The sequence below is a fragment of the Perna viridis genome, chromosome 3 (assembly GCF_037379345.1).
Source record: "Perna viridis isolate PV_CMFRI_1.1 ecotype Kerala chromosome 3, ASM3737934v1, whole genome shotgun sequence".
NCBI classification, from domain to species: domain Eukaryota; kingdom Metazoa; phylum Mollusca; class Bivalvia; order Mytilida; family Mytilidae; genus Perna; species Perna viridis.
In genome coordinates, this window is record NC_142447.1 from 35,942,709 (window position 1) to 35,970,415 (window position 27,707).

The window sequence follows — 27,707 nt, forward strand, 5'->3', positions numbered from 1 at the left end:
TCAACATTATGCTCCTTTGCCTAGCACCATGGACATAAAAACAAAGGTCAATCAAAAAGTTCTTCATAGAAAAGTTAATACTAGAAGGCAATACCAATAAAAACCAAGCGAAACAAGGACTCATAAAATCAAGACATTTACAGCAGTTGAAACTAACACAAAAAGATACAGCACAAATGCCACTAAATAAAAGGAGTGAAATCAGAACGGTAATGGCAATGTTTTTGCTCAGTCAGTAAGGGTGAAAAGTTACTAAAGGCTGAGCAAGGAAGTATATCGGATACAATTTCTGAAATGCTTTAGTCATGATGGCAACATGACATTTCTCGAATGCTGACTTTAATTTGACTGATTCATAGCCCTGTCTAAGCAACTTTTAAGAAGCATAATTTCTCTCTCAACAAAATCAATGTCCTTAAACTTAAACTCTTAAGTAATGCATCAGTTGAGACACATATACTCCATAGGCTGGTTTTGCTGGTATGTTGCTACTCAAAAGTCAAAAGTTAATTATAAAAAATTAAAGACAACATGTGTTTGCCAATATTCTCAGGTATCTGTTAAATGTTGATATTAGTTTCATAAATAAGATTAAATTATTAATAAATATAAATTCTAAAAGATAAAACATGTTTGACAAAAAGTACAGCTTTCGTACATTTTGTACATTTAAAAAAATATATATGCCAGTGTGAATTATGACATGACCTTTTTCTCCAAATCATATCGCATTTTTGTACGTTATTTTCCTAACGAACAAATATTTATTCGAATTTTCTTACGTTGTTTTCCTCTGAAATTATTTTGTGGTATTCAGTTCCTTACTAATTATTTTGTGGTAATTAGTTCCTTCTAAATCAAAATTGAAAGTAAGTTTAGCGCATGCGGGCAATAATGACTTCCGCTTTACAATCGACCTGTTGTAAAAAAAGACGTTCCCGTTTGTTGCTTGGTAAGGGTTTAGGATTTTTTACTATTGAAAATCTTAAAATCTAACTTGCAGCTTTAGATTATCTCATTTTATTAGTATTGGCATTCGATTCTTGTTTGTTTTTCTTATGAGGATTAGAAATGGCGGTGGCATATGTGACCTATGAATGTTATGTATGGTATTTATGAATAAATAATTATGCTCTTCTTTACATCCGTTGTAGTTGGGCGCAAAAGAAAATACCATAGTCTGAATATTACTCAGAAGCAAATATCAATAACTTGTCATAAATTAAATATATCAGTGCAAATGTATTTTAAATTTTAATTACTCTTGCATCTTCTATCGACTGAATACGGCTTCAGTGACTTGTTTCGTTTTTAAAGACAGTTTGGTCTTACATGTACTTACAACGACTTTCTAAAATGTCGTGCAACAACCATTTCTCTTAATTTATGCATGCGTATCCTCGACATTACATTTAAAAAACAAGAACACTCAAAAACTGCACCATTATTTATATTTGGCATCTAGGAAGACTACGTATGTAATAAATATCATGAAGTAGAATTGTGCATTGAAAGTTTAATACCACTAACTCAAAGAATAATGCATTTCGATACCCCAAAACAATTGAGAGACCTGCTCTGTTCAATACGCGGCTGGGGTGGGTTGGAACGATGAGTCAAATTTATTCCAGTTATAGTATGGATATTGTGGTGCAAAACTGTCACTGGAATAGTCTGCTTGATCGGCTGGCTGAACAACATTTGGTGCCCCTTGCTGTCCGTTTGGTGCTGGAGGATACATAGCAGTTGAAAATGAAGTAAAAGACGGTTGGGCTAAAATGAAAAAAACATGACACGATATAAAAACAGTGCTAAAAATTATGTTCGATTCCCGTCTTCCATCCGGGACGTTATAAATAATCAAAAACAAAACATGGGTAACAATTGAGAAAATAACGGTTGCTGATCAGTCAAGTTGCTTGTTTGACTGAAATGTGGATGGGAGTCCGTACAAGACACGGGATGACAGCTCTTAAAATTGGGCACACATGAACAATAGAAAACGTAAAGAAGTCAGAAATGTTATTATTTATACTTGGAGGAGAAAGTAACTTACAAAGACATTACTATCGTGTGTATGTTTAAAGATATCAAAATGATAAAACCAAAGAAGCATGTTACGAAGGCATACGGAATTGACAGAAAATCACAATAAAGCAACATTTCGCGGGCTTTTTCTACATTGGACGTCTTGTAAATACAACTATATAAGAAAGATCCTTATTAGCTTGCCATCAAAATACCAATAATCTCGTTATGAAAAATGAATGAAGTTTTATTTTAAATATTATATATAAAGCTATTACTTGTCATATATATCAATTACACAATAAAACATGTCAAAACTTTAAAAGTAATGTGTTTGGCTTACCACTAGAATGGATAAAGTAATCAAGTGGGATCTAATTTATTTAATGGAAATCTTGCAATTTTAGTTTAAGGCGTTTAAAATCTGATGTCTCTGTTAATTGTGTCATAGCTTATAGTTTTATGCATTTAAAATAAGACCTTGAGTGTATGCGTGAGTCTGTGCTGTATTGTAGAGGCGTTTTCATATTTCCAACACGTCTTGTTTTATAATATATTCTTTTGCCTTGGTGCCACTATATAGATAGGTCACTGCAGATAACTTTTTGACAATTTGTGGAAATAAATCGATATTGAGACACTTAAAAAAGCAAATCCAAACATTTTTTTCCCGTAAAAATGTATATATTTGTTCACAATCTTACATTATTGAGATCCATAAAAAGATAGAAATTCTTTTCTATTTTGTCATGAACACAAATAAAAAAAGTATCTTGTTTCTGCTCATTTGTTCATGATTTTAATTCTTACAGTTCGTACGAAATCTTGCATTTTTGAAAGAGTAATCAAGGGAACCAAGATTATAGCGGTAATCAAAAGAATGTAATCCAGGGACAAAGACTAGACATGGAAAACAGACATACACAACAAAGAACATATAGTAACTAAAATCATACATACGAAGTAACAACAGCAAATGAGAAACTCGGACTCCACTAAAAACTGGGAGCATGGACCAAGTGCACCGGTAGGGTAAGCGTCCTCTGCTTTTCTAGAAACACCCGCCGAGTTGCTCATAAAAAGTCAAGTCCGAGGTAGACAAACGAGGAAAGGAAAACTATGACCCGTTGAATAAATCAGTTTTCATGGTGCAGATGGATACACCATAACGATCCACGAGTTCATGATGACGACCATAAAACTTCTGTAGTGATGACTTCAATCTTGTAGCAACATAACCCTGTTCCAGAAGCCTATTTGTTAGAGTTCTAGCGCGATACAAAAAGTCTACGTAGTTTCGGCAAGCTCTGGCATAACGTATGAGTTGTGATATGAACACTCCATACGCAGGAGCCGAAGGGATGTTGCCACAGATGAAAGGAAAGTTGACAATTCTGAATGAAAAGTCATCACGTTTGTCGTAAAGTTTGGTCAATAGTTTTCCTTTACCATCGATTTCTAAGTGTAGGTCAAGATATGATGCTGACTTCACAGTGTCTGTAGTATCTTTTATCTCAAGTTCTTTTGGGTAGATGCAATGTATCAAATCACCGAAATTAGGATTGTTTAAAGATAACACGTCATCTATATAGCGGAAACTGAGATTGAAGGATCTAGCCAAACAATATTCTTTCTTTCTGATCAGATCAGCTATAAAGTCAGCCTCATAAGAGTGAAGGAATAGGTCAGCTAGTAAAGGAGCACAATTTGTTCCCATTGGAATGCCGACCGTTTGTTGAAAAACACGTCCACCGCACTGGACAAATATGCTGTCGATTAAAAATTCCAGCATTTTGTAAACATCTTCCTCTGTATATTTGGAAGATGATTTGGAATTATTTCTTACAAAGTATGAGGAATCTCTACCAAGAACTATATATTTGTATCTAGGTGTACCATCTTTTTTGGAAAAAACAACGATGTATAATGTTTTTAAGTCGGGATTTTAACTGAGTATGGGGAATAGAAGTATACAGTGTTGAAAAATCATAGCTTTTAATGCTATTATATTCAGATAATAATCTTGAACTGATTGTCTCCAAAAGATCTTTTGAATTTTTCAGGATCCACATTGAATTAATACCACTACGGGAGTAACAAGTGTTGTGGTAGGACTGTAGACCCTCTTTGACAGTTGTGAGTATAGAAGTTCAGTTTTGAAAGAGGTTTGGTGGTACATTTTGCAGATCCAGCTATGAAATATTGTTTGTATGGATTCTTGTGAAGTTTAGGAATCCAGTACATAAACGGTAAATCACAATCATCGTCCTTGGTAGAGAGACCAAAAGAGGATAGCACAGATTTATGGTTTTCCACAATCTCTTCTTTGGAGAGAGTGGTAGCAGTGTAGGTCTTATCACTGCTATTATTTTCTACGTCTACCTCTGATAATAAACATTGGATATGAAACGTTTTGCAGACAAAAACAATGTTGTTTTGGGCTTTGTCTGCTGGTACGACAACATATTTGTCATGTATAGTAGACAATGTTTTTGCTACATCGGGGTCTTTGAAAACTGATGTAGCCTTGGCACTCATTGACCTACTTAAAACTTTCATTCGTTTCAAAATTAAAGACCTCACGGCCTTCAACCACTCTGACAGAGAATCAATGTCTTCTTGTTCTCGTTTTATCCATGTTTTTGCATAGTCCTCGACGGCATCCATAAGAACTTTAAAGTTATAATTCCAATTTATGGAGCGTGATTCACGGTACTTGGAACCTTTAGAAAGGATATTACGCAGAGATTCGTTTTCGATAATGGTTGAATCTCCCGTAACGACGTGACCAGAAGGACCATATTTGAATGGAGAGGTTTTGCAAGAACAGTCAGGTGGTTTAGCCTTGAAGTCCTCAATCTCGAGGTTCTGCAATAGCCTTTTATAATTGAAAATTTTGGATGCGATGGGTGAAGTATAGGAATATGAAATAATTGGTATGGATTTGTCTTTGAAATATGGGGGAATTTGTTGGTAACGTTTTTGTAATGGAGGATGTTAGCCAAATTAATTGCATCTATACCTTTGTTGACAAACGGTAGTGGAAGAAATGATCGTTTTTCTTCATCTTGACTTTTCACACAAACTGGTTTAAAGAGTCTGTGGAAACCAATATCCAAAATGATGGCAACAAGTCTGTATAAAAACAGTCAGTTGGTGAAGGGAAGAGAACCCAATCCGGTGAGGACCTGCATCTTTTCGGGTAGCTTAAAGCATGCGTTTTACACCTCTTTACCTTCACAAGTATTGCATCTATTTAGGTACATATGCTCTACTACCCACAATAAATATTTCCAACAAGTTTTATCTTTTATTTTTAAGTTTTACAAAATTAGACCAGGTCAGTTCTGTGTACAAAACAGTGCACCTCAATCCCATTTGTAAGTGCAACATTTACTGTACCGTATCGTACCGTACCGTCCCGTAACATTGAAAAAAGGAAGATTTCATTTCCATCTATGCACATTTAATTGCGTGTACTAGCTTTTGTTTAATATTTTAATTTGGCAATTCTATTTTCTAAGCGATTTATTTTGGTCGAAATTATAGTACTTAGAGTGTAATACATTGAGAGTTGATGTTTTTTTTTATGAAATTAAACCGATTTGATTTTTTTTAAATTTATATGACATTGAATCAGATTCAATTATTCTGCATCTACAGTTCTTGTAGAGGATGGCCTATTGTGAAATACTTACGAACATTAGCAGGAAGTGACAGACCAGATAGCATAGTCCCACCTCCTGAACTCGGTGCACCGTATTGTTGAGCAGACGATACAAGAGGAATACCTCCTATCATTACCGGAATGGCGACTCGAAGATTTATAGCTGGTCCCGAAGGATCCATTACAAACTGAAAAGTTACAGAACGTTAAAAAAGACTTGTCGGAAATGCATCCATAAAACGGCACAAGACATTTATTTTGTCTTTGCAATTTAATTCTCATATTGGTATATGAATATCCCTAAAAACTCGATTTGTACTTGTGATAAAATATATCATGTATATAACAATCTGCATGAATTGAATTAAGACAAAAATAAAAGGAACAAAAAAAGTTTATTATTAAGAACATAAGACACCTCCATATTCCAAAAATAAAGACGGGTCATAAATGCAATACAAACTATGTATAACCAAAGTGTTCATGTTTCTTATTGTCCAAAGCAATGTTTTATTATTTTAATAGAAATCAACGTCCAAAACATAAGGAATGACTGACATAACTAGCGAAAATAGTCTAAACACGAAGATCACTCTAAATTAAATCTCGTCAATCGGGGAAATAAATGTATCATTCCTCATTTTATGAAACTATAATATAATTCGTACTATTATGAAAATAGAAATATTCCATTGTGTTATGAAAAGAAAGTTTTTTTTCAATTTGATAGCAGCGGTAAAACTGGCAATTTTTATTTCACATGGCAAGATTAACTAGCTCATGAATCTTACCTGCCAAAAATACTGGATGTCAATTATATTACAACCAGCCAACCCAGAACCCGGTAAAGGAGGGACAGTAATCTGTTCTCCGTCCCAGTAATCCGAGTCTCCTTTACCTATCTTCCGTTTCGTTGTCTGTGCTACTATTGTGGAAACTGTTCTGGTTTTTCTAGCAGTTATGTATCGGACTGTCTGAAGAAACAAACATATTTAACATTCAGCCTTCTACTTAATAATTTTTATGATAATAAATAACTTCTTCAATGAAGAATTAGTATATAATAATATAATATTAACACAGACACTAGTTTTGCAGAAGCACATGGATAAATAAAAGTTAAGTATTTTGTTTATCGAATATATTAGAATTGAAATAGATGAAGATTTTTTTTTCAGATAAAAAAACTTGCAAACTCGTTACCTGGACAAGTTCCATGAAAATTTCGCCGTTTCTGTTGCTATGGTTAATACATTCTGCTTTGATCGGTAATGCTTCCCCAGGGACGTATCCTGTCTTAGGCAAGCTGTGTTTACCGACAATAGGTCCAGAGGCACAACACAGGCAACATAATGTCTTGGAATCTTCGGCATTCGCTGGATTCTATGGGAAATTTTAAGTTTTTCTATTCTTCAATGAGTAAGTATTCAGTTTCTTACATAATAACGCTGTAATTTTATTGTGCATATGCCTTGTGTCTAACTTCTGCATATCTTGTTATTAGTTTTGACTCATAGCTTCAATGTCCAATTTAACTAAGAACGTGTGATGTTTATATTCGTTAATACTTCTGTGCGATTCAAAATATTGGCATATCGAATTGCACTGAGTATTCCTATAATTTTCAATTATAACACTTACATTTACATTAGGTTGTTGGTTTAAATCTAACAAATTGATAACTGTAAAAAAACGTTTATCAGTTTCGTCAAATGCCCATGGTCTGTCCATCTCCGCTGAGACATAATACCGAACTCTTCCACAGTGTCCTTCGAAAGAAGACGGACTAAAAGGAGGGATTTGGAAGTTAAAAGGATATCGGTATGCCCCTGGTTGAAGCATCATGGAGTCACCACCAGCTGTAACAATGTAGATGAATAAAATTTAAAAGAAAATAACAATGAAAATAATCATTCCGAACTTGAATTATCTATTTCATATGATTACCTCAATAATTTTTGTATACGACTTTATTGTCATGGCAAAAGTTTTTTCTCTCAAATTTACTCCCAACAGCTTTTACCATAAGTTACGTCACGAATGTGATTATTAAATCAAAGACTGAAAAACAGCGTAAACACTGGTGTATACAATTACCTATTATATATTTAGGTTAAAATATAACTTTTTGTATATTCATTATAAGTGAATGTTTAAACTTTATATCGTCTATACCCTATGTCACACCTCTTGACCTATGTCGCATACGCTATGCCACATCCTTTGACCTACATTGCATATCTTGTATCGTATTCTTTCAGAGGTAAAACTTAATGATAAGATGAACATGACATGTATAAATCTGTATCACATGCTGTATCAACCAAAGACTCCTATATCAATCCAAGGGCCACGGGGTTCAAAACCTTAGAAGCCGTAATTCGCCATCTTTGGTGAGCATCAGCTAAATCCCTTGATTTTTATATTACTATCAAAAATGATTTTGAGATTGAAAATTATTTATTAAAGTTATCTCCATTTGAGAGAAAATTTATTACAAATCTAAGATGCTGTTATATCAAGTTTCCTATTGAAACTGACAGTTGGAGAAATTTGCCAAAGGAAGAAAGACTCTGTCATCTTTGTAATAACGGCTTAGATACAGAGTACCACTATTTACTTGATTGTAACTTTCCAGAAATTGTTTCTTTGAGAAGTAAATTCATTCCTGTATATTATACTAGACATCCGAATGTTGTTGAAATGAAAGGATTATCATATTTTTGTAATGAATATGTACTTAAAAAGCTATCTTTATTCATATGTAACGTGCTAAAATTACTTTAGATTTGTACCATATACCCTGATTTGCCGATTATGACAATAGCATGTAATGCTTTTTAATCACCACTGGTATTGTCACGCCGCAATGGAAGAGGGAGGTTTGGCGCTGTAAAACCTAGATTTAACCCATCATTTTGTCTAAAGTGACTACCAAGTCATGACCATTACGGTACCAGCTGCTCCGGTGGTGTAATATCTATTTTGCCAGATTTATTTTGGGCTTAACTTGTTTATGAATCAGATTAGTGTTCGGTAATTTTGTTGTTACCCTTATTTATATGTCAACCGTATTCACCATTACTTTGTCGATATTTTCCTTTTGTTACACATGTGTATCTGAGTAAATACGGACCTTGAACTTGATTTAGGCTAGAAACCACTAATTCCACTTCCCATAGGCTTCCATGCTAATTTCACAATATTCAATGGCTTCTCTGGACTTTACCTTAACTTTAACCTGCAGAGGACTATATATCAGCACGATTCTACATATGTCAGCTCACAATCCTCAGAATGGCATGTGGGGTTAGCAGACTTGCAGTGCAGTACTGGTCACCGGAAGTGAAGGGTCTATAAATAGCATGGGAAATCCCAGTGTTTTCACAAGATAGGGGTATATTTAGAAACCATGATGGAGATTAGGCTTCACATCACAAGAAGCAAAATGCACCTATAAAATGTACAGAAATGTTTTTCCTTTTAGAAACTGTTTCAATTTTTTAAACAAGATGAGAACTTTTTTCACAGCATTATAAAGAACAGGGGTAATTTCTGCGTAGGACTATTTTTGCGTACCTTCCAAATGTTCATTGGTTGAATTGGTGGTCTGTAACCTATTTACGTTTAATTAAGTAATAGCACTAGGTTGCCAATTTCAAGAACAAATCAAAGTGTTCATGAGCTGAATCAATTTATATCGATCGTTTGAATTTTGAGACCTCAAATAATCGTCAAATTGCAAAAATATGGGATAAAAGGAAATTACGGAGAACGATTTCAAATTTACTTTACCACAAGCATATTGTTATAAATATGGTTAAAATTGAACTCTTTGGGTTTTTTAATTATTATTATTATTATTATTTTTAATTCAACATTCTGAATACGAGGGACATTTTAAGAAAGCACACATATCAAAATTCATGATGCATTGTATCAGTGCGCCAGTTCGCGTAATATTCAGGTTCGGTATCGGTTTACATATAAAAAAACACCCAGATGAATGTTCACAAAACTATCCAATAAAGTGCATCGTTGAAATACAAACTACTAGTTTGTCATTCCCAGTTTTTAAATTTTCTGGTCGAATTTCATTTTATCACCTGTTAAATCATTCAGCTACAATCATTAAAATAAATCATATCAGTGCCGTACCTGCAATTTTGAAAGGCGGTGCACTTGTATACAGTTTCTTCTTTCAAAGGGGTGCACATCCAATTTTAGCTAAAAGAGGGTGCATTTGCACCAATGGCACCCCCTCTAGCTACGGCCATGCATATTCTCAGATACATGTTCCTCTCAACTAGGTTCAGTTGATAAGCTTCACAGCTCAAGTGCTACATGTTATTCCATAGAAACTAATGTGTCATGTAAAAGAGCTTAGTTTCTGGGCACCTAGTTCCTGAGACACGTACATTGACATAAACGACAGTCTTAGAAAATAATTTTTAGGCCTTGAAGCACTTTCAGCTCTATTATAATAACAATAACATTGCGAAAATAGCCAAAGAGAATGATTATTGCATCAAGCAATAACGCCAGACCAAAAATCCTATGCAAAGCGAAATGTCATCTCCGGGCTTCGAATGTCAGTAGGGGGTAACCGTTATAAAAATACACGATACAACGGGTGGTTTCGGGGTCATGCTACCCTTCTGTAAAACAAAAAAAATGCCAAAAGATGAACGGTAATAATTGCCTGAACCCCTTTGTTTCTACAAGTTTCTTGATCGGAACCACCGCTCCTTTTACCGCCAAGGCCCGATGAAATATCTGAAGGCAGATCCTCCAATTGGTACTCAACTTTCCGTTTTATATTTCAATTCTATGATTGATGACTATAATCTCGCTATGTTTTTGATTTCTATCTAAGCATCAAATGGTTTATTATGCGACTAAAAATAAATAGGCAACTTGAATATATCGCCACTGAATGACTGGTTTATTCGCGTAAATGCATAGTGATAAGAAGTTAGAGATTTCAACTTTTTTAATTGGATATCAAATTAATCAGCATATTTAGTTCGCAGTAAAAGTTGTTTATTGAATTTGTCTATTGGCGTAAATAACATAGAATAGGGTCATGCCGAAAGGATTGTTTTTCCGCGGTAGGGATAATTGCAAATGCTATCTAGTCAAGCTTTACAAATCTAAAATCCCTGGCGACTGCCATATCAATTCTGATCTTTGATCTAACTTGATAAAAAAAACCTCTCGCTTCGTAACAGTTCGTAAAGTTCAATAGGAACAGAATTGTATTTGCCTATTTTCTTCGCGAAAAAAAAATAAACTGCCGATAACTTTTATTCTCGTAACGGGTCTTGGAAATGTCAATATCGATTGTACTTACTATTATTGAATGTAAATTACAGAATCGTCTACGGAGTTAATTACACAACTATGACAGTTAGGAGGACTTACAAAGTATTCAAATATTCGGTGATGTATAACTTACGCGCAGATAATACTGTAATATTTTGTAGGAAGTACTCCTCGTGTGATCTGTAATGTACGGTGCGTCTGTTCTTCCCACTACCATGGCTTTCAGACCAATGAACATCACCAAAACCACAGAATTGTAATCTTATAGCTAAAAATTATGGAGACATGTGTATGCTCGGTAAAGCGAAATGAAAAAAAAACTTATATATTGTATTGAAGTAGAAACACGTTGAAAGTAAATTATAAATGTACAATATAAGAAAACACGACTCAGTGTCTTTAAATGGTTTAAAATGTCATGTTGTTCCTATTGAGTTGAAAACCTGTTCCTTTTTTGGATGGATGAGTTATACGTATATAGATTTAATGTAACCCAGTTTAAAGTCATGATGTTTTCCGACTTTATATAAATGCTGTAGTTATCCAACATACCTCTGATCTTGACCTCTTGTTGAACTTGAAGGTTTACCTCTCCAGTGACCTGCTGGCCAGGGTTATAAATTCCTGCCTGGTTGGCAAAAGTAATCGTGAAATATTTAACTTTTCCCATCTGTCCTGTAGGATTGTTGTGGTTATTTCGACATACTGCAAAGATTTTGCAATTCCTCACAAATTCTTTTGTATACAAAATCTAAACTGTAATTCAAACACACAAAAGTCCATTTAAATGGGTCCCATAAGGTCTATAGCAACAACGCAACATATACCAACTTGTTCATTTATCTACATATATATATTTATATATTATTTAAAGGTTGGGATTTGGGAGAATAAATATCGATTTTACATATATGATTAACGTATTTAAATTGTCATTCACAACTATGTACATGTAACTCAAGTTTTACTCGCTTCATTTGCCACTATGCGGCACTTATTAAGTCGCCAAAACGAAGTTTTGCGACTTATAGTTTTTGCTCCGTTTCTTATTATTATGTCGCCCCAGACGAATGTCTGGGCGGCATGTTGTTATTGTACTGTTTCTTCTTCTTATTATTATTTTTCTTCCAATGATTTTTGTCCGGGGTTTTTAGAGAGCATCACTGAAGGGAATTAATTGAAACTTGGTATGGAGGAGATGGTATTGAGAAGGGGTGCACCAGAACTTTTGGCGAAAAAAATGGCTATCATTTCCATGGAAACGTGAAGAGTTTATAATCTAGGACATTGCAATATCTCGGAAACCTAGGTAGCTAGAAACTTGAAATTTGGTATGGTGGTGGAACTCAATGTGCCTAATAAAATTAAGCAAAAAAATGAATCGATATGTTGCCTGTTGCCATGGCAACGAAAAAATGAAAAATTCATGGATTCCAAAATCCACTTTTTGCACACGGCCATTAGTTTTTCATTCATTGAATATATTTAATGAAACTTAGTAATATAATGCGTATCGGTCAGACCTCGGAATTTATCCAAAAATTCGCCATTTTCAAAATGGCTGCCTTAGGTCACAATCTGGGACATTGCATTATCTCAACAACATAAAAAGGTACATTTGTACTAATTTGAAAATAGGTCTGCCAAAGGACTTGAATAGGCATAACAATACAATTATAAAATTGGGAATTTAAACGGTTGCTGGGGGGTGACATTCGCTATTGCTCGCAATGGCAATTCTAGTTATTATTATTATTATTATACTTCTTCTTCTGCATGTAAAGACGATTACTTCGAGACCGTTCATTCGATTCATACCAAACTTGACTCACAAATCAAGCATGCTCAGGGTTTGTGCATGCTACTCTCAGAATTCAAAATGCTGCCGATTTCAAAATGGCCGCCAAAACAAAACTCAGAAAAATGGAATAGAAGAATTCTATAAAATTAGTGGAACTCATTAGATGTATGAAAATAACTCAAAATGCTGTTTCTGACTTGTCGACATCATAGGCGGAAATAAAATTCAGAAAGCCGCCATTTTCTTTTTCAAAATGGCTGCCAAAATCGGCGAAATTTCAACATTGTTGGATTTCAACGAAATTCGATTTCTAGGGTAAACATTACATCCTGAATTCAATGGTGGCTTCAGAATTTGTCAAAAACCGCCATTTTTTCAAAATGCCGCCAAATTAGGCGAAATATCAACATAATGGGATTTCAATGAAATTTGACTTTTAGAGTAAACATTGCATCCTGAATTCAATGGCGGCTTCAGAATTTAAATAAATTCGAATATTTGCCGGTTTTGGCGACTTTTGTGTTTTGCTTGCAAACACAGTATCACTTGTTACAAATACATTTAATAAACATTTTCTTTCGGAAATGGATGATATGAAGAGTGAAGCCGTTAATCACGGGTATAATTCAAACGGCGCTACAGCAACACCTCTTTATTGAAAATAAATCATAATTTCATTTTAACAAACTATTATTATTTAGCAACACAAGTAACTAGCGGCTCCAGAGAGCCTGAATCGCTCACCTGGTCAAAAATATTCTTTATAGCTTTCTAAAGCTGGACTCTTGACCTTACCATACTATTGTCAAAAGATTCATTTATTCAATACAGAGCATCTTATATATCCATCCGGTTTTCACATTATAAAATAAATCTCTAATTTTTTCTCTTCAAGGACAATAACTCCAACAGATCCTTATGAAAATTTCAACATAGGTCTGTTTCACCATGCTGATCAATCCCCTCTGGAAAATTTGGCTAAACCCTTTGGTTTGTAAGTTATCTCAACAAATTTTCAATTTCTATTTATGGTGGCCATATTTTCGAAAGATAAAAGGATATCCTAACAATCATTCATGTAATGTTTGGTTACATTCCATCCTACAAGTTGTCTAAGAGGAGATTTTAAAAATAATCCATATCAGGTCCCATAACTCATTCATTTGTCAACGGATCTTCCTGAAAGTTTCATCATTCACTCACATGTAATCCCATTATGGTGAACACTTTTAATCCCTGACAGATTTTAGCTAAACCCAACTGTTTTTGAGTTATTTGCATAATTCTACAATTTGACCCCTACGGTCTATTTTTACTAACGGCGGCCATGTTTTTAGCCAGATAAAAAATCTCCACACAAGGATTGTTAAAAATAAGGAACATTCATGCAAAGTTTGGTTGCAATCTATCGAGCAGTTTCAAAGGAGAAGAATTTGGAAAAAAGTTTATGGACGACGACGACGACGGACACATAATGATGGCAATAGCTCACCTGGCCTTTCGGCCAGGTGAGCTTTAAAGAGAGAAGCCTTCGTGCACGTTTTGTAATAAAATTTTAACGAACTATTATTATTTAGAGTATCAGACAATAGGATCAGTATTTCCGATATTAGGCACATCGCTAGTACTGGAGAGGGAAACGTAATAGACTTCACACATAGTCCTGACCAATGCAAAAACAAGACAGATGCTTGTTTAAATAGCTAAAACAATTACTTCCACCTCCTCCAGTTTCAACAGCTAAAACCAGCACAAATATCGGCAAAACATACCAAAGCATCAAACCAGAAGAACAGTTTTGGGGACGTCAGAACACAAAAGACATGACCATAACGTGGAAAATATATGTATATACAACTGTATAGAATCAATACTACAGAAACTTAAAAATGCATGACTATAGTGTTTCCTCCATCATGTTTTATCCCTTGCTTGTACTTTTGAGCAAATAAATATGTTAAAGCTAAACTATGTACAAAGAAACTAAGTTCTTAACAAACCTGAATATAGACATAATATAGATATTACACAATTCAGTGCACTACTAGGATGCCGGAAGCATTATTTTAAAATATATTCAATTTACAATATAATTTAGATCCTACAAAGAAAGATGACACCCGGGATGAAACATGCACTGGTATAGAGAGCAGCCCAAAATCACCAAGTTTTTTTTTTAAAGAAAAACGCACAAGCATTACAGAAAGTGAACTCAACCTACTGATAAAAAGATCAGATTCGGGTTTAACTCAGACAAATATAGCACACATTTTATCACAGAACATATACGTAGAAACGTTGAGACAATCCGACATAACAGCCATATTCGATCAAAAGTGTCCCATTCCATACATCGGAACTATTTCCAAAGATATCGGGTTTACAAGACACTTTTCTGACACAAGTGTTTGACATTAAAAAAAAGGAAGTGGTCATCTGGCATAAAAATAGAAAAAAGTGTCAGGCATACTAACACAATGCACCATACAGGCTAAAACGGCATTTGGTAACATCAGCGATTTTTGTGATTGCTTTTATTTCAAAGTCAGTAAGGAATCAAAATTACAACAGTTGCAAGGGAAACAAATGATTGTTAACAATGAAAAATAAAGATAATCACAAGAAAGAAGGGAAGGAATGTTGTAAAACAATTTAACAAACATTTTACTTTTTTTCCTTCCCTAATTAATCAATGTGTCGCCTATTTTTAAATTCCCCTTTAATCGACGAAAAACATTTGTTTTCATAATTTTCATAAATGTATGAAACAGGAAAGTCTTCATAACACTACTTAGATTCCTTTGATCCATTTGTTGTTGGCACATTTCCCCGTATAATGAATACCTGTTCTTTGTTCTAATCACGGCCTCCCGTGTAATGAATATCCTGTTCTTTGTTCTAATCACGGCATCCCGTATAATGAATACCCTGTTCCTTGTTCTAATCACGGCCTCATAGTTTTTTCTTTAATATGCAGTGTTCCATATAATGTAGTGCTTTTCATCTGTACTATGTTAATTTATTATCAAGACCAAAATTAAGGAATATATCAAAACATAGATCCAAAAACATTATTTTAAAAGTGCTTTATGCATTTTTTTTTCAGTGTTTTTGTAAAGTATGAAATAAATGCAGAATACATATTTCTCAAATACCCTTTGCATTCCAGTTAAAAAATACAGGATATTGAAACCTAAAATTAGAAAAATATAAATGTAACTTATTTTCGTGAAAGAAGCTTTTAATTTTAGCACATTGTGACATGTCAACTTTCTGTAATCAGAAGAACGAAGCAGTTGCAATTATGGATTTTTAAAACACCACTTTGCTATAACTTCAACCATAAAATCTGATGCTGTATAATATTTTAAAAGTGTTTCTTCAGAAAATTGTTTCACTGGAAAGTCAACTAAAAATGCAGTTTATCTAAAATAAATGGGGAAAAAACACCGTTATATCATTCCAAATTAATACAAGGTTTTTTTTTCATTCCAATAAACAGGATGGTGTTAGTTGGCAAACAAAAAATCAAGAAATCAAAATGAGATAAACAAGATGAAAAAGGAGTTCACAAATAATCTTGTGTGAAATCAACATAGATATTACATACATTTTTTTGTTGTTCACCGACGCATAACATGTGTATACTTCCACAAAAAAATTGTTTTTGTTGTTCACCCACGCAAGTCATTGAAACATGCATAATGAAGTCAAAATATTTTTATTCTCCCTAATTGGCAAATGTTACTCGATTTAATCACATTTTCAATGGAGGGGATATTGGCCACATGGATCGACATTTTAAAAATCCAACTATGAAAGCGTATTATGTCAAGAAAACTTGAGACTAAATATTTAGTTTGACGAACTATGTGTCTAATATGTCCGCACCAAAATAAAGCCACCGTCAATCTTCCAAATTTATCAAGAAATTAACTTATTTTCCATAGAAATGACTTAGTGACGTCATTTTGTACATTGTAATAGCTCGTAATCTTTTTTGTTCGGGTTAGGTAATTTTTTACACAAAAATATGGCAACAAATGTTTTCAGTTAGATTGCTCGAATTTTCACTGAATGACAGGGCCGGTAAAAACGAATATACCCTTTTGTCTGCAGCGGAACAAACGAACAAAAAAATTACAGATATATATGATCATTACACTTCAGAACTGTTCTGCTTCATTGTTTACTGTGTTATATTGCTCACTTTGAACACTTCTTATGACATTTTGAACTGGAATACGAAGCCTTGTTCCTAGACGAGACCGGTCAATGACAAACTAAAAATTAGAATTGGTTAACACATACTGAAATTGTATAAATTATAACTCTGAACAATAACTGTTTCTCCCAATAAACAATAGGCTCCCATGAGCCTGGATCGCTCACCTTGTTAAATTTTGTCTGTCAATGGGAATAATTTTAACAAGGAGTTGTCTTATTTTGACTCAAGTAGACTTTGGTAAGACTTATCATAAGGATCATTTCAGGCAGGGATGGGCACGATTACTGTCAAATGTAATCGATTAATAATCGATTACATGAAGGATTTTAGTGTAATCGATTAATAATCGATTACTCTGATTTTTGTTTATAATCGATTACAATCAATTATTTTATAGAATGTATAGATTTTGTAGATATATGTGAAAAACTACTGTCTGACCCCCAAGGTTGGCTTCAATTGGTCAAGTAGTGTCAGATGAGATGATTTTTGGAAGATGTAACATTAAAAATAGCAAACAAAAAACGACGGACGACGACGACGAGGGACGAGAGACGCCAAGTGATGGCAAAAGCTCACTTGGCCATTGGCCAGGTGAACTAGAAATATTAGTAGTTAAATTAGGAAAAAGTAAAGCATTGATTTTTCCTTTGTTTAAAAAGCTATATTTGCATTGTTATTTTTTTCTATATCATTATTGATGCGACATACAACAGTCGGAAAGTTTTGAATTTTAAACATCGAATTTGACTTTGTTCTTACCTGCCAAAAGTATTCGATAGGTTCAGGCAAAACAGGAATAACCATCAGACCACAGACTGACACAATTCCCGAGAAATGCATTATTGAAATTCCTCTATGTTCCCAATATTCCGATTTACCTTTATTTTCCGCTTTGCGGTCTGTCCAATTATTTGCAAATCTTCCCTTGTTTTTGTATTAGTTAGGTAATAAACACCAGACGAAACAGAAATACATCGTATGATATACATAAAAGTAGTGCACAGTACATTTCTGTTTGTATTATCTCAAAATGCAGAAAGCCGTACAAAATGAATGAAAATTTTGCCATATTATAGTATGAAGACTTTTGTTCCCTTACTACAATATATTCGACTGACCGAACCTATCCCAATGTTTATTTTAGGTTTCATGCATGGAATGTATCCTGTTTTAGGCAAGCTGTGCTTACCAATGATTCGGCTTGAGGCACAGCAAAGGCAACACAAGGTAATGGAATCTTCATCAATCTTCTGATTCTGTGAAATATGTGTTTAAAGACAAAAATCCAGTACTGAGTCTGGAAAGACTTTCTGCATTCAAATGTTTTATTTCTTCGAGGTACTATACATGAAATTACCTTTCTTAAAGAACAAATTAGTACGTATTTGAAATAGAGAACAAAACAAAAGCCTAAGGAAACGGTGTTTCCATTTGCAGTTTCAAGTATTGTTTTGTTGGTGCAAAAAAGTAAATATGGTAATAAAACATTTGGATCTTCCTATTGCATTGTCAGATATTATATACAGTTTTGATATTGTATAACTTCATCTTGGTATAAAACTGCTGACTGAAACCACGGGGCAACTGGGTAAGAGAGCAGAACATCTTAATTTTAAAAGTAAAAACGCATAGTAAAATAACAACACAATATTTGCACAGTTGACATTAATCTCAAATTATCCCTTGAGCTTCCACCAAAGAACGGGTAAAACATTTCAATCTAAAGGAAAAGTTACAATTGTAACATAATGCTCCTTTACTTTGTCGGTTTCTCTGAATACGATACTAAACCGAATAACATAATACTATATTAGTTAGGTTTTTCTTTAAAGTGACTATGTAGATGTACCGCTTTCAACTTGGTCGACAGTAAAAGTAAATATAACGAGATTAGGTATGGTGTATATGTCATGCAAAGAGACAACAATCTCACCGGGAGATGAAAATATGTCAGCAAGGCCACCCATTGATCTTCGACAATTAAATCCTCATACCACAGGGCAGGCTGCAGCTGGCCTCAAAACATCATTATACACAGGTACAGCGAAGTTGCCCCAATATTCTCAAGTAACATAAAAAATAAACTGAAGGTGAAAACAAAACAAGACATACAGAGGTAAAAAAATTCCTGATTAGGGACAGGCGCAAAAAATGCGGCGGAGTTAATCTACTTAAGCGTGATCACAACTCTCCCTCTTTAAAATCTGGCCACTGTGGAAAAAAATATTACACAATTAAACACGCCTAAAAATCGGTTCAAGAAGATCTGAGACCCTTGTTACAACGGAAATCAAGGAACTGAATATAGATCAATTATTCCCATGCGGGGTTGAGAATCACGGTACATCATAAGTCATACAATAAGGATAAAACCCATGTCATGTCAAAAACTGCTTTTAAATACAGTGTTTTAATTTGTATGTAAAGACCCTATGAGCGAATCAATTTTAATACCAAAAATGCTACCCGCAACGATTTTGCAAGAATATCATAACTATTTCCCTTATGAATGAGCCTATTCAAATTATCGAGCTTTCCGTGCTTTGTGTAGAATATTACCGTAAAACAAAGGATGAGAGATACCCCACACACGTATTAATCCTTTACTATTACATCTGTATTTGAGAGTGAGTTCCTTGTACCGGTTGAAACTTTTGTGAATGGTTTTATGAGCTTGTCATATCGAAAACCTTGATGAAGTAATTTCTCGGTTATATTAAAATTCCTTTCGATAAATTCCGAAACATAGTTACAATTTAAATACGAGCAAATTTAACCCATTGTGATATGTAAATATCATATGACGGTAACAAGGGGACGCCACCATATAAAAACGAATAGTTGACAATAGGGAATCAAAATAGTAAATTTTAGTATTATGTTAAGCATATGAATACCAAGATCAAGAAACGGACATTCTTTATTGTCAATATGTGATTTGTTCTAAGACAGTTCTACAGGATTTATATCTTCAGTATAAATATTAAAGTCATTATAATTTAGAGCCAAAATATCGTCCAAATTTAAAAAGGTGTTATTACCAAATAACCAAATATTTCTACCAAATATTGTTTGGAAGGGTCTTTATTTATTCTAGCCATAAAATGTGACTCGTAACAGTACAGAAATAGGTCCGAAATAAGTGGTGCACAATTGGTCCCCAATTACAATAACTTGACGATAAACGGTTTCACCAAAGCGTACGAAAATGTTGTCTAACAGGAATTCCAGTGCTGTAAGCATACCAAAAGAAGTCCAATTAACGTAGTTTTTATGTTTTCGTTACTAAAAAATGATCGAAACGAATTCGAAAAAATATATTCACACCTCTATTTATTAAATGAACATTTGACAAGATATGCGAATTTTTTGTTTTATGAGATTATGTGGAAGTGTAGTGAATAAAAGAGAAAAATCAAAACTTTGAATAGATTCGAAAGATCACACATGGGCATGTAATTCATTAAAACACTTCAAGTGAGTTTTTAAAACTCCTAAAAGAGTTAATTCCACTATTTTCATAAGCTTTATTACAAAAATTCATAATTAGATTTTTTATGGTATTGAGCGCAGTAGTAAGTAAAACAGAAAGTTGAGTTGTAGAGCAAGTGGCTGAATTGTGGATATTATATGGAACAAGATATACTTGATTTCGCAAAGGCGTTCGACAAAGTATCCCACAGCCTATTATTTCACAAACTATCATGCTTTGTATGTGTGATTTTAGTAGCTTTATGTTCTTTGTTGTATATGTCTGTTTTCCATGTCTGGTCTTTGTCCCTGGATTACATTCTTTTGATTACCGCTATAACCTTGGTTCCCTTGATTACTCTTTCTATATCACTAATGAATCCGAGGGAAGACAAACCAATTGATATAAGCAGAACACGGAAGTTTCTGTAGGAGAAACATCAGACCAAGTTGAATCAGGTGTGCCATAAAGACCGACTTATTCCTTCAACTGCGAGACTTTCCGTCCATATTATTGTTTATTTACCATCTTATCCGAAAGTGCTTCCTACCAGTTCCAGATTTAGACAATCTTACATTATTGGAAGGAAGATGGACAATGAAGTTACATTCAGATAAATGAACAGTACTATCCATGAGTAAAAAGAAAAAAAAACAATAGAAAGGAAGTACAAACTACATGGACTCATACTCAAATATGAAGCGTCTACCAAATACCTAGGATGCATAATCACTAGTGACTTTGACTGGGGAGAGCACATCTCAAACGTCATAGATAAAATAAAGCAAGCAGAAGCTTAGAGTTTGTCAACCGTAACCTACATGTAAAATAAAAAACCACCGAATAACAGGCATACATTTGTTTAGTAAGACCATAACTCGGTCCTAGTACTGATCGCCACAACAGAATGGGAACCGTACCATCAGACCCAAACAGACAAAGTAAGTAGAGAAGATACAAAAAAGGGTAGCGAGATTTGAAACCAATCGCCGCAGACAGAGAACTAGTGTAGCTGACATGATAAAAGATTTAGGGTTGAAAAGCCTAGAACATGGAAGAAAAGCAGCCAGTCTAATCACTTTCTACAAGATCGTAAACAACATAGTAGCCATAGAAAAAGATACTGTTGCGAAGGTTAAGGCATTCAGAAGACCATGCATATACTCAGCAATCAACAACCAAAGACTGACGGAAGTGTGAAAATTTTGTTCTTTTTCCAAGTTTCTACATTTCTTTCAACGCTATTTCAAATTTTCGACACAGTTTTTTCGAACGCCGCTAAGTTAGCAGTATTTGGCCGATCGGGAAACATAATTGCGATCAGGTGATATACGTTTCCATAGAAGAGCGTCCTTAAGGTCAAAAGGTAAAAAGCGAAACTATACTGATTGCGTCGGAAAAACAAGAACACTCAACAACTGCACCGCAATTTATATTTGGCATCTAGGAAGACTACGTATGTAATAAATATCATGAAGTAGAATTGTGCATTGAAAGTTAAATATCACTATCTCAAAGAATAATGCATTTCGATAATCCAAAACGATTGAGAAACCTGCTCTGTTCAATTCGCGGCAGGAGTGGGTTGGAACGATGAGTCAAATTTATTCCAGTTATAGTATGGATATTGTGGTGCAAAACTGTCACTGGAATAGTCTGCTTGATCGGCTGGCTGAACAACATTTGGTGCCCCTTGCTGTCCGTTTGGTGCTGGAGGATACATAGCAGTTGAAAATGAAGTAAAAGACGGTTGGGCTAAAATGAAAAAAACATGACACGATATAAAAACAGTGCTAAAAATTATGTTCGATTCCCGTCTTACATCCGGGACGTTATAAATAATCAAAAACAAAACATGGGTAACAATTGAGAAAATAACGGTTGCTGATCAGTCAAGTTGCTTGTTTGACTGAAATGTGGATGGGAGTCCGTACAAGACACGGGATGACAGCTCTTAAAATTGGGCACACATGAACAATAGAAAACGTAAAGAAGTCAGAAATGTCATTATTTATACTTTGGTGCTGGAGGATACATAGCAGTTGAAAATGAAGTAAAAGATGGTTGGGCTAAAATAAAAACAAAACAAGATATGAATACACTGCTGACGGTATGAATAATCAAAAACTAAACATAGGTAACAGCTGAGAAAATAACGGTTGCTAATTGGTCAAATCGCTTGTTGTGCTAAAATTTGGATGGGAGTCCGTTCGAGACACGGGATGGCGACTCTTAAATTAGGCACACATAAACAACAGGAAAAGAAAAGAAGTCAAAAATATTATTATTTATGCTTAGAGGAGAAGGTAAATTAAAAAGACATAATTATCTTGTGTATATTTTCGATATTTTCGATGATAAAACCTAAAACAAATGTTACGGAGACATACGGAGTCGATCGAATATCACAAGGAAACAATATTTCGCGGGTTTGTTTCTACATTGGACGCCTGTAAATACAAATAAATAAGAAAGATCCTACTACGTTAGCCTTCATAATACCAATAGTTTCGTTATGAAAAAATGAATAGTTTTATTCTCGATATTCTAGATAAAGCTTAGAGACCGATAAATTTTTAGGAAAGCTACTACTTGTCTCCTATATCAATAGCAAAATAAAACGTCGTCAAAACTTTAAAAGTAGTGTGTACAGAAGATGTTTGCATTTATGCCTTTGTCGGTTTTCCTTGTGCGTTAAAATGATTTTGGCTTACCACTAGAATGGATAAGGTAATCAATCGGGATTTAATTTGTTTAGTGGATCCGAAGTCGTCCTTTTTGTTTAAGGCATTTAAAGTCTTGCAGTGTCTCAGTTAATTATGTAATAGCCATTAGTTTTTACTCGTGTAAAATAAAATTTTGAGGGTAAACGTGAGACTGTACTTTATTGTAGGGGCGTTGTCATATTTCCAACGCGTCTTGTTTTATAATATAATCCTCTTTTTTGTATCTTGCTAGAATTCTAACAAATAGGCTTCTGGAACAGGGTTATGTTGCTACAAGATTGAATGATTAATTCAATGTGTCATAGTTTTCCTTTCCTCGTTTGTCAACCCCGGACTTGACTTTTATGAGCAACTCGGCGGGTATTTCTAGAAAAGCAGAGGACGCTTACCCTACCGGTGCACCTGATCTATGCTCCCAGTTTTTAGTGGAGTCCGAGTTGCTCATTCATGCTTTTGTTACTTTGTATGTATGATTATAGTTACTTTATATTCTTTGTTTTGTATGTCTGTTTTCCATGTCTGGTCTTTGTTCCTCGATTACATTCTTTTGATTACCGCTATAACCTTGGTTCCCTTGATTATTCTTTGTTTTACCGTACCGTTATATATAAAAACGAAATGATTTCTTTACCATCTACGCACAGTGAATTGTGTGTATTTGCTCTTGTTTAACATTTTAATCTGGCAATTCTATGTTCTAAGCGATTTTTTTGTCGAGATTGTAGTATTTACAGGGCAATACATTGAGAGTTGATGTTTTTTTTATAAAATTAAACTGATTTGATTTTTTCATGCAAATTTACAAGACACAGATTTAATTATACTGCATCTACAATTCATGTTACATGATGGCGCATTGTAAAATACTTACGAACATTAGCAGGAAGTGACAGACCAGACAACATAGTCCCACCTCCTGAACTCGGTGCACCGTATTGTTGAGCAGACGATACAAGAGGAATACCTCCTATCATTACCGGAATGGCGACTCGAAGATTTATAGCTGGTCCCGAAGGATCCATTACAAACTGAAAAGTTACAGAATGTTAAAAAGACTTGTCGGAAATGCATCCATAAAACGACACAAGACATTTATTTTGTCTTTGCAATTTAATTCTCATATTGGTATATGAATATCCCTAAAAACTCGATTTGTACTTGTGATAAAATTTATCATATATATAACAATCTGCATGAATTGAATTAAGACAAAAATAAAAGGAACTAAAAAAGTTTATTATTAAGAACATAACACACCTCCATATTCCAAAATTTCGAAATAAAGACGGGCCATAAATGCAATACAAACTATGTATAACCAAAGTGTTCATGTTTCTTATTGTCCAAAGCAATGTTTTATTATTTAAATAGAAATCAACGCCCGAAACATAAGCAATGACTGACATAACTAGCGAAAATAGTCTAAACACGAAAATGACTCTAAATTAAATCTCGTCAATCGGGGAAATAAATGTATCATTCACATTTTATAAAACTATAATATAATTCCTGATATTATGAAAATAAAAATGTTCCATTGTGTTGTAAAAAGAAAGTTTTTTTTTTAAATTGATAGCAGCGATAAAATTGGTAATTCTTATTTTACATTGCAAGATTAACTCTCTCATGAATCTTACCTGCCAAAAATACTGGATGTCTATTATATTACAACCAACCAACCCAGAACCCGGTAAAGGAGGGACAATAATCTGTTCTCCGTCCCAGTAATCCGAGTCTCCTTTACCTATCTTCCGTTTCGTTGTCTGTGCTACTATAGTGGAAACTGTTCTGGTTTTTCTAGAAGTTATGTATCGGACTCTCTGAAGAAAAAAACATATTTAACTTTCAAGATTCTTCTTAAATAATCTTTATGACAATAAACAACGACTTCATTTTTTTATCGTTGTATTATGTATTTACATGACCCTACTTAGTATAAAGTAACATTAACACAGACATTTGTTTTGCAGAAGCATATGTGCATGAAAAAGTTGAGCATTTTGCTTATCAAATACATTAGAAGAGAAATAAATGAAGAATTCATTTTGATGTTTATATGGAAAAAAAACTTGCAAACTCGTTACCTGGACAAGTTCCATGAAAATTTCGCCGTTTCTGTTGCTATGGTTAATACATTCTGCTTTGATCGGTAATGCTTCCCCAGGGACGTATCCTGTCTTAGGCAAGCTGTGTTTACCGACAATAGGTCCAGAGGCACAACACAGGCAACATAATGTCTTAGAATCTTCGGCACTCGCTGGATTCTATGAGAATTTATAGATTTCTTTATTATTATTCAGTGAGTAAGTATTCAGTTTCTTACATAATAAGATAATCTTAATGTGATTTCAATATGCATTCTGCATGCCTTATTATTAGTTTTGAGCCATAGCTGCAATATAAGTAGGAATGCGTGAGGTTTATATTCATTGAAACTTCTACGCGATTCAAAATATTTGCATATCGAAGTGCACTGAGTATTCCTATAATTTTCAATTATAACACTTACATTTACATTAGGTTGTTGGTTTAAATCTAACAAATTGATAACTGTAAAAAACCGTTTATCAGTTTCGTCAAATGCCCATGGTCTGTCCATCTCCGCTGAGACATAATACCGAACTCTTCCACAGTGTCCTTCGAAAGAAGACGGACTAAAAGGGGGGGATTTGGAAGTTAAAAGGGTATCGGTATGCCCCTGGTTGAAGCATCATGGAGTCGCCGCCAGCTGTAACAATGTAGAGGAGCAATTTAAAAAATGAAATAAAAATGATAATAATAATTCCGAATTTGAATTATTTACTTCATTTTTACCTCATTTGCCTCTTTAGGAACACAATTTCATTTGCCAATTTTCTTCGCGACAAAAAAAAACTGCCAATAACTTTTATTCTTGTAACCAGTCTTGGATATTTCAAAATATTCGGTGATGTGTTACTTACGTGCAGTTAATACTGTAACATTTTGTTGGAAGTACTCCTCGTGCGATCTGTAATGGACCGTGTGTCTGTTATTTCCACTCCCATGGCTTTCAGACCAATGAACATCACCAAAACCACAAAATTGTAATCTTATAGCTAAAAATTATGGAGACATGTGTATGCTCGGTAAAGCAAAATATAAAGATACCTTAAAGATAGCAATGAAATAAAAACACATTTCAAACGTATTCATACTAAAAGTACATTATAAAGATATAGAAAAACACGACTCAGTGTCTTTAAATGGTTTAAAATGTTATGTTGTTCCTATTGAGTTGAAAACATGTTCCTTTTTTGGATGGATGAGTTATACGTATATAGATTTAATGTAACCCAGTTTAAAGTCAAGATGTTTTCTGAGTTTATAAATGCTGTAGTTATCCAACATACCTCTGATCTTGACCTCTTGTTGAACTTGAAGGTTTACCTCTCCAGTGACCTGCTGGCCAGGGTTATAAATCCCCGCCTGGTTGGCAAAAGTAATCGTGAAATATTTAACTTTTCCCATCTGTCCTGTAGGATTGTTGTGGTTATTTCGGCATACTGCAAAGATTTTTCAATTCCTCAAAAAATCTTTTACACACAAAAATTTAAATTGTAATTCAAACTGTCAAAATCCCATTTAAATGGGTCTCTCTCACAAAGCCTATAGCAACAATGGAACATATATTGGTACGTATATATAATTACATATTGGGATTTGGGAGAATAAATATCGATTACACACTTATGATTAACGTATTGAAATCGCCATTCACAACCATGAACACGTAACTCGTTATACTCGTTTCATTTGCCACTATGTGGTACTTATAACAAATACAGTTGACAAGCATTTTTCCGATTCTAAAATTATAGTTTGACTGGTTGAAATTTTACCATTACTTTTTCCTAGCTCCTCGCTTCGCGCCAAAATTCTTGACTTAGTCATTTTTGTTTATATATTGTGATATCAAAGCAAATTTTCTAGCGCCACCTGATGAATAGACCTCCTCTGAGACGTTCCGGCATTTTTTTTCATGAAGAATTTTCCTTTCTGCATCCGAGGAATCGGGTGACTTCGTAACTGTTGTGACCCGAATACGACTGGCAACTTCTGAATCGGAGATTAGGCGTTTCTTAGCTATATTACAGAAAATTTAATGCTTACTGATCATTTCATCTTTTTTTTTTTTTGTAAATTCAAGTAAAAAACAAGTAAGGGGTACATTTTGATATTATATGAAGCTAGAACTACGAAGCTATGACGGTAAACAGAGCACCGATCAGTAAACAAAAGGTGGTGTGGTATATAATTATACAAATCAAATACCATTGTACAGTCCGGATTTGAGTTTAGGGGGGGGGGGTGTTAATTGAATTAAATGCCGTGCAAGGCAAGGCAAAAAATATTATAGGGAGAAACTTATGAAAATTTTTCTTACCGATTTAGGAGGGGCGTACGCCCGGTACGCCAGTCCTTGGATCAGCGCTTGA

At 34.2% G+C, this 27,707-nt stretch overlaps 1 protein-coding gene, 1 long non-coding RNA gene and 1 pseudogene across 3 annotated transcripts; 1 reads left to right on the forward strand and 2 right to left on the reverse strand.

The window, feature by feature from the left end:
• The first annotated feature begins 903 nt into the window (after positions 1 to 903).
• On the forward strand, positions 904 to 18,470 carry LOC148622065 (uncharacterized). The gene is made up of 3 exons (XR_015920560.1): positions 904 to 952; positions 6,874 to 7,114; positions 18,197 to 18,470. It is a non-coding gene; the product is annotated as an uncharacterized LOC148622065 (long non-coding RNA).
• On the reverse strand, positions 1,435 to 11,866 carry LOC148622066 (arrestin domain-containing protein 3-like). The gene is made up of 7 exons (XM_088571576.1): positions 11,573 to 11,866; positions 11,154 to 11,288; positions 7,337 to 7,554; positions 6,899 to 7,078; positions 6,487 to 6,669; positions 5,727 to 5,883; positions 1,435 to 1,773 (listed from the first exon to the last, which is right to left on the reverse strand). Exons 1-7 carry the CDS (start codon positions 11,688 to 11,690, stop codon positions 1,583 to 1,585), a joined length of 1,182 nt encoding a protein of 393 aa, XP_088427702.1. The 5' UTR covers positions 11,691 to 11,866; the 3' UTR covers positions 1,435 to 1,582.
• A 3,473-nt stretch (positions 18,471 to 21,943) lies between the features above and the next one.
• LOC148622067 (arrestin domain-containing protein 3-like) lies at positions 21,944 to 26,898 on the reverse strand (annotated as a pseudogene). The gene is made up of 7 exons (XR_015920561.1): positions 26,622 to 26,898; positions 26,193 to 26,327; positions 25,760 to 25,978; positions 25,335 to 25,514; positions 24,888 to 25,070; positions 24,122 to 24,278; positions 21,944 to 22,279 (listed from the first exon to the last, which is right to left on the reverse strand). The product of XR_015920561.1 is annotated as an arrestin domain-containing protein 3-like (transcript).
• Positions 26,899 to 27,707: the final 809 nt, after the last annotated feature.